This window comes from Vipera ursinii (genome assembly GCF_947247035.1).
Source record: "Vipera ursinii genome assembly, chromosome: 6".
NCBI classification, from domain to species: domain Eukaryota; kingdom Metazoa; phylum Chordata; class Lepidosauria; order Squamata; family Viperidae; genus Vipera; species Vipera ursinii.
This window is the reverse complement of record NC_139515.1, coordinates 37,118,779-37,135,702: the sequence shown is the minus strand read 5'-3', so window position 1 is coordinate 37,135,702 and position 16,924 is coordinate 37,118,779. Positions and strand designations below refer to the sequence as shown.

The following is a 16,924-nucleotide window of genomic DNA, read 5'->3' as shown; positions in this document are numbered from 1 at the left end:
AACCTCCCCAAACTTCGGCAGGTCTCCGGACAGCGGCGGCTTGGGAGAGGTGCGCGCGATCCTGGAAGCACCGAAGCCTCGGCCGCGTGCAAGTCCTCGGTAAGCTCAGGGCGGTCACTTGCTTCGCGTCTCCTGAGGGAAGGGGGGCGACTGGAGCGGGCCTGTTTCCTCACCTGCTGGGCGCCGCGATTTACCCGGGGAATGCGCGGGCCCCGAATGGCAGCGTGGAGCGAGGAAGCGGACAGCCAGGGCTTCCCCGAGAGCCGCGGCCACACAGGGTATTCCTGTGTATTCAGGCTTGCAAAATGGCGGGTCGAGCCTCTGCTGGCGGCAGAGGCTTGCAGAGCGCGGATCGGCTTATACTCGAGTCAACAACTTTTTCCAGTTTTTGGGGGTGAAATTGGGGGTCTCGGCTTATACTCGAGTCGGCTTATACTCAAGTATATACGGTAGTTGCTACTTGATCAGCCAATAGCATATTAAATTGTTCTTTCAATAAATGTATTGAGATCTTTAAATTATTATCCAATGGATTCAAAATGAACTTTTTCTCTTTAGTTTTAATCTCTTCCTCAATATCTAAACGTTTTTGCACTTGCTTACGCCTATAAGCATTATTCATATAAATCAAAACCCCTCTCATATAGGCTTTACTAGCATCCCAAACCATTTCCATCAAGGTACCTTTATGCATATTCATGACAAAAAATTCTTTCATATGTTCTCTACATTTCTGAAAGAACAAGTCATTTGTAAATAAATTCTCATTCAGCCTCCAGGATCTCCTACTAGTGTCTTCAGCAAAGAACTCCAGCCAAACAGGACTATGGTCAGACATTGTCCTAGGAAAAATCTTAACGTTTTTAACTAAAGAGGAAAGATCAGTAGTAATCAAAATGAAGTCAATCCTTGAAAAAGATTTGTGTCTATCCGAAAAAAAAGTAAAATCTCTGTCTCTCATATTCCTTTCCCGCCATACATCTCTTAATTCCAGATCTTCCTTCAAATCAAAAAAAGCTTTAGGCAATTTTGAATTTAAAAAGTTTTTAGAAGATCCCTTCTTATCTTCAGATGGCACCAAAACCCCATTCCAGTCCCCCATCATAATAACAGATTTGTAATCCAGTTCAATTAGTCTCTGATGTAAAAATTTAAAAAATTTTGCTGTTGCTGATTTGGAGCATATAATCCAATAAGAAGAACTTTCTTTCCTTGTAATGTTAATTCAATACTAACATATCTCCCTTGTTTATCCGATTCAATCAATCTTGCTGAAAAGTCTTTTCTTAAGTAAATAACCACTCCAGCCTTCTTGTCCGGAGCAAAAGATGCAAAATGTGTTCCCAATCGGGAATTAATCAAATATTTTTGATCTTTTAATGCAATATGTGTCTCTTGTAAGCAAACAATGTCATTTTTATGTTGTTTAAGATAAAAAATACTTTCTTTCTTTTCTGTGGTGAATTTAACCCATTAACATTCCATGTCAGGAACTTCACCATCTCTGGTGACCATGAGCCTTTGGAACAAGGCCTGAAGATCAGCTGTTGCTCTCTTAGGATGTGCTCCTCCCACAGGCTCTGAAACAACCGCATCTTGTGTAGCTGGCTTTTGTTTTTGCTCTTTTTCCATACGCTTATGTGCAGCTCTTGTCATCCTCTGTTCTTTTAGATCTTCCTTTAATGCCAAACTCTGCTCCATGGCCTCCGGCTTCTGCGTCTCCTCAAGGGGCAGTAACATTGCCCCTTCACTCAATTGTTTATCATCTTGTCTAGCTTCTGTTCTTTTAATTCGGGGAGATGGTGGTAAACCTGCTTTCAGGACCTTAGTGTAGAAATCTTTTGCTTTTAAGATTGTATCCAGTCTGTATCTGGTCCCTGCATGATTTACCACAATTCCAATAGGTATTTCCCATCTGAACTGGATTTGTCGCTTCTTAAGCTCATCAGACAAAAAGGCAAAATCTTTCCTCTTTCTAAGAATTTTTGAAGGTATCTCCTTTAAAATCATAATATCTTGGCCTGCAATCTGAAATTTTTCCCGATAAAAGGCCTGGATAATAGAATTTCTGGTTGATCTCCTGGAAAAATAAATCACTACATCTCTAGGTAGACTTTTTTGCCTAGCAATCCAGGAGTTAACCCTAAATATCTTATCCATTTCCTTAAGTAGTTCTTCAGGTTCCCATTTCAAAACAGGAGCCACTGCTTGTGCTATTTCCCATTCCAGATTTTCTTTAGGATTCTCTTTGAGGCCTCTGATACGCAAAGCAAACTCCATGTTCTTATATTCTGATATAATAACCTCGTTTTCTGTTCTGTCAATCTTGGCCTCTGCTCTATCAATCTTCTGTTCAGCATCAATAATTTTATTTTCCAAGTTCTCCATATACTCCATAACTGAATCGACACGAACATCCAGGCGTTCTATATGTGCAGCTAAGCCCTGGAGTGCAAACACTATATCTTCCCTCATCTGGTTGTTTTGATTCTTTATTTCTTGTTGCAAAACTTGTGTTGACTGCATCACAACTTGCTGGATGTCTGTCAGTGTAAATGCAGGAGGTGGGGGAGAGGGTGGTTGTACTGTAGGTTTCATCGAAGTCTGCCCTGCAGCTTGTGGTATAGGTGAGGAGATAACATTCTTAGAGAGTGGGGGCCCTGCCCCACGTCTCGCAGCCATCTCTTAAGTTTCAATTTCCTCTTTCACCCAGCAGAGTCAGAGTTCAAAAGAAAAAAAGGGGGGGGGGAGAAGAAATAACAATTCTCTCAAAGTTCTTAATCTTCAATAAGAAGAATAGGGAACAGGCTTTCAAATACACAAAATCCGATACTGGATAAAGTCAGTTGCAAATTGTATCTCTTGCTTTGTAGCAAAATATAACAATTTTCAAACACAGTCTCTTCACACAGGAGAGAAACATTCCAGCGCCATTTTTACTCCATTTCAAACTTGAAACTTGAAGAAGATAATGAAACTGAGTTAAAGTTGAAATCCAATTTATAAATTCAGATCTTCCTGCTTTGCTCTGCCTGCTTTCCAAAAGAACAAAATACTCACAGTCCCCTCTAAGCAGCAGGTGTAGTTGTCGCGTCTTGTTCCACTCCTTTTGGAGCGAAAACGTCCTGGGAGCGGAGAAAGCCTGGGCTCCGAGGGGGCTCACCCTGTTCTCCCCCAAACTGCTTGGGAGAATCACAGGGGAGCTCTACCTCTATCCAGGCAGGCTCGCCTCTCCCTCTTCTCCTGAGGAAGAAGCTCCAGCGCCGCGGAACAGCTGATTTTCGCTGCCTCTGGGCGTTTTGACGCTTCCCAGGATCGGGCGGCTTCAGAACGCCGCCATTCAGCGCGGCAGCGCTACCGGAAGTCCCCTACAGCAGGGCTTTTCAACCAGTGGTACACATACCACCGTTGGTACTTTAGCACCTGGCAGGTGGTAGGCGACCCCTAGCCAAATGTAGCAGGGGAGAGAACCAGCTAAAGTGGTGCTGCACAGACCTGGAGGAGATCAGTTGGAGCTTCAGAGCTTGGCAGAAGCCCCAGGATCGGTGCACCTGGCCACATGGTAAATGGAGCTTCTGGCACATGCGGAAGAGAAGAGGAGGAGGAGGAGGAGGGCGGAGAGAAGTATAAAAGGGGCAGGTTTTGGAGGGAGAGGGAGAGAAAAAGCAAGAAGAGAAGAGGCTTTTCTTACCAAAGCGGTGAGGAGAGACAGAGCGAGCAGCCTGTTTTCGGAGGAAGGGTGAGTGATTGGCCTGTTTAGTGAGCGGAGTGTTTTTTGGAGAAGGGCACATGAGTGACTGGCCTGTTTAGTGAGCGGCGTGCTTTCAGAAGGGCGAGTGAGTGAGCTAGCTGGGCAGGAGCCCCAGGATCAGTGCATACAGCTACAGCTGATAGGCGCTTCTGCTTTTCCTTCCTTGCTCTCTTCCCCTCTTTCCTTCTTTGTCTTTCCTCTTTCCCTTTCTCCTTTCCTGTCCCTTCTTGGATGCTCAAATGCAAAAGGGGAAAGATTTCTCGATGCCTCCTTGCCTTGTGATCAAATGCCACTTTTGCTAGCAGTTTTTGGCCACTTAAAAGATTGAGAATAAACCAGGCTCATATTTATCCCATGCTTGCATTTAGTGGGGGCATCAACGGACAACAGTACAGCAAAACTGTCAAAATGGTGGCTGTGATAGTTGATCAGAGCTCCTCCATTTTGTATGTGCAACAGCTTTAGCGTTTAGGAACAGAGGTAGTTTAGTTGCTTTTCTATTAGTATATAATCCTTAAAAGGGCTCTCTTGTAGGGACCCTGACTTTGTCTAATTCAGACTGGAAATATAGCAAAGGAAAATATTTTCTCCACTCTGCTTTGTCCTGTTTTCCCCAATGGAAATAGCTGTTAGCAACACACAAGAAGGGGATACTTTCCTAAGACCTCACAGTTCAAGAATACTAATGTTAATTTGGATTGCCAACAAAGTTCTGTCTGTGACAAAACAGCACACAGAATTGCTTTCTCCTTCAAACTGGAGCATTTCCAATCAAGTTGCCTCTCCTTCCTCCCACCCTCCCTCCTTCCCTGATTCCTTCCTTCCTTCCTTCCTTCCTTCCTTCCTTCCTTCCTTCCTTCCTTCCTTCCTTCCCTTCCTTCCTTTTTCTTTAAACTGCCAAAGGCTCCAGACAGAGGTGGCAACAGGCAGGCAGCAGTGGGCATAGGCTTCCCATTTTGACCTCTCCCCCCTGTTATTGCCTCTGCGTGACTCCCTTCCTTCCTTCCTTCCTTCCTTCCTTCCTTCCTTCCTTCCTTCCTTCTCTTTCCTTCCTCTGTGCTCAGGAAGGGATGATGGGAGGGGGAGAGATTGCCAGCGCTGCTGGTGGCCATGCAGCTGCCGGCTGTAGCTATCCCACACAGCCAGGGCGGTCTCGGTGAAAGGGAAGCCTGGTGGCTGTGAGGCTAGGTCAGCAAGCGGGCATGGCGCTGATCTACTGGTGGGGGCCATCAAAGCCAGAATGTGCTTAGCCTTACATCCACGGGGAGCTCTGGAGCCAGCAAGGGCCCCTCTGCCATTTCTGCCCTGCCCCCTGGGGGTGCACAGAGAAGGTGGCAAGCACCCGAGCACTGGTATCCTGGGGGAAAGGGAAGTGCTTCTCTTGCCTTTTTTCTTTCTCAGTGGTCAGCAGGGATGCCGGGTGCTCGCCGCCTCCTCTTTGCACACTCAGGAGGTGGGGCGGCAGCCCCTCGCTGGCCCTTTCCCGCCAAAACCTCCTTTTATATCCTCCCCTTCCTCACCCCTTCCTCCTCCTTTTCTCTTCAGGGCACCTCCAGCTTCCGAAAGCGCCAATCAGCTGGAGCCCGCTGCTAATCCTTGGGCTTCTGCTGAGCCCCAACAGCCCTGCAGCTCCGGCTGTCTGTCCCTCGGGCATGTGCCATGCTGCTGCCGCTTCAGCTCATTCCTCTCCGCCCCGCTACCACTTTTCTAGGATGGTCATGTACCACCTGCCAGGTGCCAAAGTACCACCGGTGGTATGCGTACCACCAGTTGAAAAGCTGTGTTCTACAGTATCCCACTACAGCAAGTCTGGGCCACTATGGCCCCTTGACAAACTGTGGACCTCCTGTACCAGAATTCCCGAGCCAGCAGGCTGACTCGGGAATTCTGAGAGTGGAAGTCCACAGGTTGTCAAGGAGCCATAGTTACCCAGACCTATACTACAACTTATTTCTGCTTGCCAGTGCTTACTCTGCCACATCATAAACACTTTTTGGAGGAGGACTATCTAAGCCATCTTGCGAAAGGGGTCTAAATGTTTGCCATAATGCTGATGTGTCAAGGATTCGAAGACAGTAAAGCCAAAAAATAACGTTCTTCCAGCTTCGTTAACTGATCTGGGTATAAAACCATGTTCATGAAATTTACTGCTCATCACATTGCCTTGTTGTGATGTTTTATGAGCTGTTCAGCTATCTGCCATTACATCAAGAATCAGCCTCATCATTGGATTTCTTCTTTCTTTATAACTGTCCACAATGGTGCTCACACATAATTGATTTTCTCCCTATAAACAAGGCCATTACTTATTAAAGGTAAAAGTAAAGTTTCCCCCGCACATGCGTGCTAGTCGTTTCCAACTCTAGGGGCCAGTGCTCATCTCTGTTTCAAAGCCGAAGAGCCAGCACTTGTCTGAGGACGTCTCCGTGGTCATGTGGCCGGCATGACTAGACGCCAAAGGTGCACGGAACGCTGTTACCTTCCCACCGTAGTGGTCCTTATTTTTCTACTTGCATTTTTATGTGCTTTCGAACTGCTAGGTTGGCAGAAGCTGGGACAAGTAACAGGCGCTCACTCTGTTACGCGGCACTTGGGATTCGACCCGCCAAACTGCCGACCATCTGATCGACAAGCTCAGCGTCCTAACCCACTGACCCACCATGTCCCTCATTACTTATTAGGCCACCATTAAAAATCCCTGAAATGATTGGAATAAGGAAAATGTGGAAATAATATAAAAAGGATCCTCTACTATTTACCACTTGCTGAACATCACCCTTCTTCACACATTGTGATCTCTTTCAACTTGAATAATATAAGGGTTTTTTCTCTACCCATTAATTGTATGTTCTGCAAGTCGTATACATATTGGAGATAGTAGCATCTCCTTAATACATTTGCAGTTTAGAATTCTGTGCAATGGTACTGCATATAACTAGTTGGATGCTAAATTCTCTTAACTTTTTAAAACAGGCTGCTCCAAGTACTTCCCATGTTGTTAACAGCATGAATACAACACACTTGTCTGCTCTGGTAACTATGGAATCTATTCAAGGACCAAGTTCGGGTAACACAGCATCAACAAATAACATCAAATCCTCAAATGCTGCTGTAAAATTGATGGGGAAAAAAGTAAATGTGACAGTGGAAGCCAGCGCTGATAGTTCCAAAAAAGACCAGGCAAGTTCAAAGCAAAAAGTAACATGAATAATTTTGAATAATTAAAAATAGGGATAACTTGCCTTGAAAATAATGTTTGCATTGGTCATCTTTATAATCTGTTATTTTTCCATTGGATTTAAGAATACAAAAAATGCATATCAGATCTACTTTGATACTATGTTCTCAAGCCACTCTTCTACTTATATTAGCTGTTTGTTTTTTGTTTTGTTTTGTTTTTAAAAAAGAGGAAAAGATGGAGGTACTGTAAAAGGCGTTTTACTAAAATGTTGGAATCAGCACCTGTGCAGACAATAGCATGTTAACAAGCTTCTTTAGACGAACTCATGTTTTGTTCCAGTCAGTTATTGAATAATCTTTAGCCACTTATAGCTAGAGGTGACACAATCTAATATCCATAATAAATTTTCCCACCAAGTAACATTTTTGTTGGTTGTCATATATCTCTTCTAACATTGTTATATTTTAGAAAGTACAAGGGCATGTGTGCTTTGCAGTCAGGGATTACGCTGCTGTGGAGATTAGCATTTATGCATATTTGAAGTGGGTATTAATCACTTTAAAAATGTTGATGTGTATATGCGCTCTTTTCCTAAATAAGATGCACCCTTTATTTTTTCTAGAAATTATTAATTCAAGAAAAAGCTGCACAAGAAGTAAAACTTGCTATTAAGCCTTTCTATCAAAATAAAGATATTTCTAAAGAAGAGTATAAAGAGATAGTTAGAAAAGCAGTAGATAAGGTAAGTAATATGGATAATATTCATCAGTGATTAGCAGTCTGGTTTTATTAATACTTGCAGGCTTTTGGACATAGGTAATAGCTTCAGCTCTTTAATATAGCTGAAGTTGTTACAGGCTTTTAGTATATCAGATATTGTTTCTCACATATAAACAACATTATACTGGTCATGTTCTTCATTTTTGGCTGAGTAATTAATTAGAGCATAGTAAAATAAGAAAGTATGTGGTGCAAAATGAGGTGTGAAGACAAAATTGTATCCTTGTGAATTATCATTGTTTTTACCTCATCCATGCACTGTTTCATACATAATTTTTTTGTTCTTAAACTTTTCTCTCTTATTATCTCCATCGAACCACTATTTTCCTGGTCTTCCCTTTCTCTCAACTTATTCTCTCTGCTTTCATGTGCTTGGTTTTTTTAAAAAAAATTGATCTTCCTATATAACCAAATTGATTCAACATTGCTTTTCATTCTTCAAAGTTTTCATTCATGTTTATATTGTTCACCTTATTTATCATTCTTGAGTGTGTTCACTTGCCTTACCACACAGTCTTCTTGAACCCAGTCCCAAACACATTGCTCCAATTTTTTTCTAACATGCTCATTTTTCATTTCAATGTAGCAAATGAGCAGAATTTTGTTCTTATGCACTGTCCTTTTCTCTGTTTTCAACATACATTTATTTCTGGTAATAAGTCACCTAGCACCTACTAACTTTCTGCCACATATGCATTTCTTAACATTTGTCCCAATATTTTCCCACCTGTAATAAACATTCTACTAAAGTGCACAACGTAATCTACTTGTTCTCATTTTTTACCATTTTGGGCAACTTGCAATAGTTTTCTCCATTTCTCTTTGTCAGCCTTGGTTTTTGATACATTAATTATAAAAGCCATCTCATGTATCATGCAATCTAACACTAAAAATATTTCGCTTTTTCAGTCAATAAAACATCATTTTTCTATAAAAAAACACTATGCGTTCCTGTGCTTGATGAACACATTTCCAACATTCTTTGATTTAATTTGATTTGGAAGGCTGCCTGACTGAATGAATCTAGGCATCTTACATAGGTTAAAAAAGGAAAAAAACAAAACGGACATGTGTGTCCAGACAAAACAATCCATTATCTTATAGAAAACCCACCAGGGGCTCAGCAAATGATTTAACCCTATGCCTGGTAGCAAAGCCTCATCTTCAAAGACTTGCAGAACCCTTGTAAGATGAGAGCCATAGGAATTGGGGAAGGAGGAACCTTGTCCTCAATGCTGAATAATTTATTCTCACACATTTTACCTTCCGGATGTGCAGTTCCTATCCCATTTAATCTCCAACTTTCAAATCCATTTTTGCTCAGAGCCTTCCATAGTTAAACACAATTCAGTTTATTATAAAATTTAAATCAACAAATATATAATAGTGTCATTCTCCATTCATGGCTATCTCAGCGATCTATAAAAGAGCAAAAATCTGTACATTTATCCTCTGCTTAGTTGAAAACTACACTGCATTACCAAAATTTGCTCATTGTCACTTTTCATAACATTTCAATCAGAATTCTGCCAAGGTGTCAGCTGCCTCCGATCAATCCCTAGGAAAGAAAACACTTGACTCCATAGATTCAGAGAAAAGGTAGTTTTACTAGGAAAGAACTGATTGCAGCAAAAGTTAGGCAAGGTCTGAAGTAAAACGTACACAAAGAGACAAATTGAAACTAGCCCCTTGGTAGCCAGGCAATCAGAGTTCAGTCATCGGCCAGGAAGTTGTTTTGGGAACATCTCTGATCCAGGTGCATTGCTCCTCCTTCATGCATGCCTTTCCCAGGATGGTTGCCCTTGAAGATGTTAAACCAGGGGTCCCCAAACCCCGGTCCGTGAACTGATACCAGGCAGCGGCATGCCAGCAACCAGTCCACACAAACAAAGCCCCATCTATGGGATGCAGGCAGCACACAAAACCACGCCCCCTCCTGTCTACAGAAAAACCTCTCTTGAAGGAAAGTGAAGATGTCCATGCTGACATTTGCCCCGCCCCCCCATAACAGAGGTGTTAGCCATAAAACAAAAACAACAACATACAAATAGGTAAAGCAATATAAACCAAGTTAAACCACTAATCCATCTGGGGTGTGTCAGGGTATTTTCTGTGAAAGATTTGGAGGAGTTTAGGTACCCAGACATGTTTATCATCTACCCACTCAGATTGCAAGGGAGAGAAATGCTTCCATGTAGTAGTTTAAGTTTATTTGATTTCTATACCGCCCTTCTCCCATGTAAATAGATATTGGACTTTTCCTTTATGTTTCCTAGAATCTAGAATCTCCTTAACTTCAAAATACTGCTCTCCTTCGATTAAGATGAGCACTGGCAGGGCATCAGGTGCAGGGCAAAAAGGAGAAACAATTTCAGGTTTCAGTAATCTGTAATAAAACATGGGTGAATACATTTAAGGTTCTTTGGCAATTCCAATTGTACTGTAACTGGATTAATTATTTTAACAATGGGGAATGGTCCAACATACTTAGGACCTAGTTTCTTAGACTATTGTGTGGACTGTAGATATTTTGTGAAAAGGTAAACTCTATCACAAACTTTAAAATATTTTGATTTCACACATTTTTTGTCGGCTTGTTTCTTATGTGCTTGACATGTGTCCTCCAGTGCTTTACAGGCTACTTGCCAAGTGTTTGGGAGTTGCACTATTCACTCTGCCAAGGAGGATATTTGAGATTTTTCTTGAGGCAGCTCTGGCATAGCTACAAAATCCTGACCAGAGGATTTAAATGGGATAAACCCTGTCCTACTACCATGTTTTCCCAAAAATAAGACCCAGTCCTTTTTTTGGCCTCCAAAAGAGGCACCAGATCTTATTTTCAGGGGCTGTCTTTTCCATGGTCTCACCTTGCCGCGGTGGCACCAACAGCCCTGCCCAGCTGGCCCATGTCTTCTGTAGCCGAAGGAAATGTCTCTACAGCTGAGAATGGAGTTCCGGATTGAGGCACGTGCCCCCCCTGGCCTGCATTTTGTCATCAGAGGCCTTCCAGAAATCCCTCTGCAGCCAAGAATCGAGCTACAGCTGCAGAGGCCTTTTCAGAAGCCTCTGATGGTGAAATGCAAGCTGGGGGAATCTGGAGCTCCATTCTCAGCTGCAGAGGCATTTCCTGACAGTCTCTGATAGCAAAATGCTGATCGGAGGATGCCACAGAAGTGGGCCAGCAAGGCGAGGCAGGTGTCGGTTCATGGGAGGCCTGGCTGCAATAGTAAGCAGAAGGAGGCGTGTTGGGCAACTCCACCCCCTCACCCCTGCCCTACCTTAATTTTTGGGGGTGCGCCTCACTCCAAAACTAGGGCTTATTTTAGGGGTAGGGTTTATATTAGGCCCACCCCAAAAAATCAAGCTAGGGCTTATTACTTTCGGGAAAACATTGAAGTGTGCACTGAAATATTGTATGCCACCTTTGCAAATGATAAAAGGTCAGCCCAATTGTCTTGTTAGTAATCAATGTAGCACCTGAGATACTGTTCCTGGACCAAATTAGTCCTCTCACACACATCGTTAGTTTGAGGATGATCGGAGGAGCTTAAGCCCTGGGCAGTTCCTAACAGGTTCAAAAATTCCTGCCAAAACTGTGATGTGAACTGCACCCACCCCCTTCCGAGATGGTTCAGCAGCACCATGCAACCTATATACGTGTTGCACAAAAAGCTTGGGTAACATTTTTGTGGAGGGGATTTCAGAGCTAGGGACAAAATGCATCTGTTTCGAAAAGACATCAGTAATAACCCAAATAACAGTGTTCCCCCAACTTTAGGTAGTTCCACAATAAAGTTCATTGATTTCTTTCCATGGTGTCTGAGGGCTGGCCAAAGTCCCATTGTCTTCCCCATATATGACAGCTGGCCATATAGCTTTCAATGTCTTTTTTCAAAGAAGGCCACCAAAACTGCTGCTTGATCAAGTGTAGTCTTTACAAATCCAAAATGTCCTGCCGACTTAGAGTCATGCGCCCCCTTTAAAACAGTACTCCTCAAGCTCAAGGGTACATACAATTTAGCCCCAACTCAAGCCAGTCCATCACACATGGTGCAGTCATTTTTATGAGCAGTGAGCCACTCATCAAGTTTTAGCACTCCTTTAAGCTTCGCAGACAGTTCATTTGAAATCTCAGGATCCTTTTTCTCCTGATATCTAGTAGTTACTGGGGTGGCTAACTGCTTTGAGGGGATGATCGGTTGAACCACTTTGGTTTTAATACTATTGTATTGAGGCAATTTAAATAAAGCATCCACCATAATTTTTTTCCTCCTGGAATATAGCGCAGGTTAAAATTGAACCAATTAAAGTATTGAACCCAGCAGATTTATTTAGGGGATATTTGTGCAGGGTTTTCAGAGCCTCCAGATTTTTATGGTCAGTCCACACCTTCGAACAGTGTTTGCCCCCTCTAGGAAATGCCGCCAAGTAAGCATGGCCCATCGCATTGCATATGCCTCCTTCTCCCATACTACCTATCTCTGTTCATTTTTTTAGAGATGTATTCACAGGGTTGTAGCAGGCCCTGGGCATTCTCTTGAAACAGTACAGCCCCATAGCTACATCACTTGTCTGCCTGAATTACAAAGGGAGAAGTTGGGTCAGGGTGCTTTAACATGGGCTCTGCTGCAAATAGCTATTGAGTTTTTTTTTATCACTACTTGGCACTCCGCGGTCCACTTAAGTGATTGACTAGGCTTCAGCCCTTAGTTTTTAAAAGGTTGGTGGTTGGTAACGTGATTTTTGTGGATGAAGGGATGAATTGCTTGTAGAAATTGGCGAAGCCTAGGAAACTTTTAACTGCTTCCTGGTGCGGGGAGGGGCCCACTCTAACACTGCCCGCACCTTTTCTGGGTCCATTTCTACTCCTTCATTAAATATATGGTAACTCAGGTAATCAATCTTATCTTTGTGAAATTCACATTTAGAAAGCTTTCCATACAATTCGGTTGCTTGGAGTCTTTTTAGGACTGCGTAGACCAATTTCACATGCTCTTCCATAGTCTCAGTATATATTAAAATATCACCAAATACACCAACATCCCCTTGTACAAGTAGTCATACAACTCCCCATTGATCAGTTGCATGAACACAACTGGGTCCCCCTGCAGACTAAAAGGGAGTACTTGGAACTGAAAACATCCTAGACGGCAGTTGAAGGCAATTTCCATTCATCGCCCTCCTTGATCTGAACCCAGTAGTAAGCCTCCTGCAGATCTAATTTAGTGAAGATTTTGCCTTTGGCTAGATATACATGATTATCCTTCATCAAGGGCAGTGGGTAAACATTTTCTACGCACATCGAGTTTAGTCCTCTATAGTCAATGCACAGACAAAGAGTTCCATCTTTTTTCTCCTGGAACAATGCCACCCGTGGTCTAGCCAGTTGAATAAATTCCCATTTTAAGTTTTTAATCTATGAAAGTGCAAAGCTCTTCGAGCTCTCATGGAGTTGAGTAAAGCTTAGATTTTGGGAGTTTAGTCCCAGGAAAGATTTCAATACAGTGAGGCGGGAGCACATTGGAGCACTTCTCACTAAACACATCTTGTAGATCCCAGTATTCCTTGGAGATTCTGGGCTCGGTTTTTGGGTGCTCCTTTGCGACTGTCCCGTGGCTCTTTGGTTTTTTTGCCTCTAAGCATTGGAATCTCTTCCCCTTTTTTGGCCGCCGTATGCCAGATTTTTAAGAACTTGCTCCTTCAGTTCACATAAGGGTTCCATTTCTGAAGCCAAGACAGTCCAAGCAGGACTGTGCGACTATAAAACTCAATTTGTGCTTTTCCCATTCTCATTTCCACTGGCTCAGTTATAAAGTGATCTGCCCCCACCCCCAGCTACTGTCCCATCCAGTTGGCAAAAAAACTGTTGGCACCTTCAGCTGCTTGAGTCTTAGTTCCAACTTTTCCACCACCTCAGAGCTAACCACAAACCTGGTGCAACCTGAGTCCAGTAGAGCCAACCTCCTCCCATGAGTCCCTGATGAGGGCACCACTAGTTCCACAGGAATGGTTACGGGGATTATATGTCAACTTACCAAGGGGTCATCATCAGAGCCGGTTTCACTCCCAGGCCCTCATAATCAGGACCTCCTCTCCTTTCAACATTGTCTCAGAGGTTCTTGGAATTGGCTTCTCTGCCTTTCTCCCCGGGGTCACTGGCCATAAGCTGTTCAGAACCAGGACACAGAAGTAGCATGCGCTCACATAGCCACACTTGTGCGAGCAGCGGGTGAACGCATGCATGCACACTCCATTTGCGCAAATAGCAGGTATGCTTACATACCAATCATGCAAATGGAGCTGCATGCATGTGTGCTTGCTGGACGCTCTCGCAGAATCATTCCCTCCCCTTCCCCACCAGTCCATAAAACTGGAAAGGTTGGGGAACTGCTATAGAATTTTTCCAGACATCATCCTTGGTTTTGTGGGAGCCTGACATGCAATGGTCATCAGACTAGGAATTACTCCTTCATCTGTACCCACAATAACATAAATTAAATAACTTTTAACTTTTCTTTTTCATTTAGGTTTGCCATAGCAAAAGTGGGGAAGTTAATTCTGCAAAAGTAGCAAATCTGGTAAAGGCTTATGTGGACAAATACAAACATTCGCGAAAGAAAAATCCAGATGAAACTGTTTCTATGGAAAGAAAATAAATCCAGAATGGAAAAAATGCCATCAGGATGACTGCAAAGTGCAATTTTGATTTGGACTTTTAATTAGAAATAGTGCTGAAATCTGATTTTGATAAGATTATTTTTCAATATAGTGTATAATGTTTTCTTATAAATAAATATAGATTAATGCTTCAACTTTATCCTTTTGCAAAAAGCTATGTAAAAAGAAAATAAAAGGAATAAAATACACCACCCCCACTCCCACCACTCCCAATTAATAATACAGTTTGTTGAATGCCACATGTACAGCATTTGTGATTCACACAATCTGAAAGAATACAGAATTTTGGGCAGGAGAGTAAAAGACTGGAGTAGATTTTTCTTTGATTTTATTGCCACTCTTTTAAACCCAAGTAAATGTTTTAAAATTGTCTCAGTGTCTGTGTGTTGTCTTTTCATTTCTCCTCTTGAGGATTTGCCAGTATTAAATCCCAATATAGTTCTGAAAGGTATAGTATAGATTTTAACCTACCGCTTCACCTTTGGAGAACCAACCCCTGTTAATATATTACACAAAAGATCCAAAACAAAGGGGTCACTCAGAAAGTTAAAGTAGAGCACTATTACAGTTAATTCACATTCTATTTCAGACGTGAACTCTTTGCTTATATTGTTTATATAACTAAAGATAATATTTATCTTATAGGGTCGTTAGTGTGGATATTTTTATTTACAGTCAAGTGCTATGTTTAGTCTCCTGAAAAGAGTTTTTGTTAGAGTAGCATATGTGCTAATTTTCAATATAAACTGGCTGCTGACACTTTACAAAGTCTGTAGAATGCAATTTTGTTTAAACTCACAATTTGCATTTTATAATTATGTGTATTTCTTAACCATTTAAGATGGGATGGGAATTGATAGTAGGTATACTATATGTTGGTTAGGTGCATGTGTGTTATTTTCTCAATGTTTCTGAATTTAGGTCTACTTCAGAAGTTCATGAAATTTCTCAGACTTGTGTGCTCATTCTTAATTTTTCTTTGCTGATATATCTCTTTTGTCTATATAAGATTTAATATTCACAAGTCAGACTTTAAAAATCTATGTTTAACCATGGAGTTAATTTTCTTCTTGATGCAAAAGTAATAGGGATCCAGTTCAGTGCTGAAAAGAGGAGGTGGAAGATTCCCGTTGAGGTTGAGACAATCATTATTATTATTATTATTATTATTATTATTATTATTATTATTATTATTATTATTATTATTATTATTATTATTATTAGTGAGATAATGGATTAGGAAGTTTGCTTAATGTTTTATTCCCATATCTCCCCAGTATAATAGCAGCAGACTTGTAGCAAACCTTCAGTGAATTTCCAAACTGAATTAAAAGTGATATTGACTAGCATGCTGTTGGCTGGTTTCCTTAAATATTTTTTTAAAATTCCATAATATGCAACCTTTTAAATGATGGTTCAGGCACACATCACTGAGTTGAAAGATACTTGTTTGCTTTATGTGACAAGCCCTTCACCTGACAGTAAATGGAGGTAATTTGTAGTTGTTATTTCAAGATGCATCTATTTTGGATTAAACACTGCAAGCATAAGTCAGCATACTTTGCTTGAAGTATTTCTGGGGCTGGTCACTTGGGGCAGTGATTCCATCCAGCATTTTTTTCCTTTTCTGATCACTTTGTCAGTACTGAAATGCTGATTCTTGCTGGACATCTTTCTGAAGTATATATATGACTGAATTTAGCCAATCTATACTATTTTTTTAAATCAAAACAACACTGGCCTTACTACAAATATACAGGGAAAGCTTGTAACCAAGCTTAAGAATATTTCTTCGTTAAAATAAGATTGCAGTCCTACCCACAGAGAGAGGAAATTCAATTGGTTAATTCATTAGAGCACTGGAATAAACAGGATTAGTCCAAATAGCCAAGTTATTTTTGTATTCCTGTGACTATTGACTGAAATATTTATTTCTCGGTAGTATATTGCAAGAATTTCAGTAATAGCAAAACAAATCCAACTGCTTTAATTGCTATGAAAAAATAATAATTTATATTCTTGAAATTGTATGGAGGGAGAGATAAATGGTGCACTCATTCAAGTCTTTTTCTGTGCATGTGGCTTAAATGTTCTATAATTTTAAATATAGGAAAATTAAAATCAGGATCACGGTGGCTGATATAACTCCAGACTGGTGTCTGTAGCATAGGGCTGGAATAAAATCTATTGAAAACAATATTCTAAAGAGTTTTATGTAGTTCAGAATATTTTCTAATAAATTCTTTTGACTAAGCTGGAACGAGTCTGCCTCTTCTTAAATTGTTCTGATTTAGAAACTTAAGTTTTCTCCCTTAATAATAATTTAATAAACTTGCACTCCACCTGACATTCAGTGACTGTGTGGACCACTATAATCACTACGTACATCCCAAACAACAGTGTGTACACTAAGGTATTGTCCCATCTGTTCAGTGCCTTGGAAACTGCCTTTTCTAAGAAGCAAGCATGGAAATCTAATTTCATGGGGTTTGGAGTATGGGGGAACATTTCAAAAATTAACATTGAATGACATT

General features: G+C 41.4%; 1 protein-coding gene across 5 annotated transcripts in view; it reads left to right on the top strand.

The window, feature by feature from the left end:
- The window catches only part of SCAF11 (SR-related CTD associated factor 11), a 54,358-nt gene extending 37,714 nt beyond the window's left edge, over positions 1-16,644 (top strand). For 4 of the 5 annotated variants that reach the window (XM_083365712.1, XM_083365713.1, XM_083365711.1 and 1 more), the window contains 3 exons: positions 6,725-6,931; positions 7,555-7,674; positions 14,240-16,644. In XM_083365712.1, the coding sequence (XP_083221838.1) occupies positions 6,725-6,931; positions 7,555-7,674; positions 14,240-14,368 (456 nt within the window). In that variant the 3' untranslated portion in view covers positions 14,369-16,644. The remainder of the gene's footprint in view (positions 1-6,724; positions 6,932-7,554; positions 7,675-14,239) is intronic. The other variant, XR_014492844.1, reaches the window with a different exon arrangement.
- Positions 16,645-16,924: the final 280 nt, after the last annotated feature.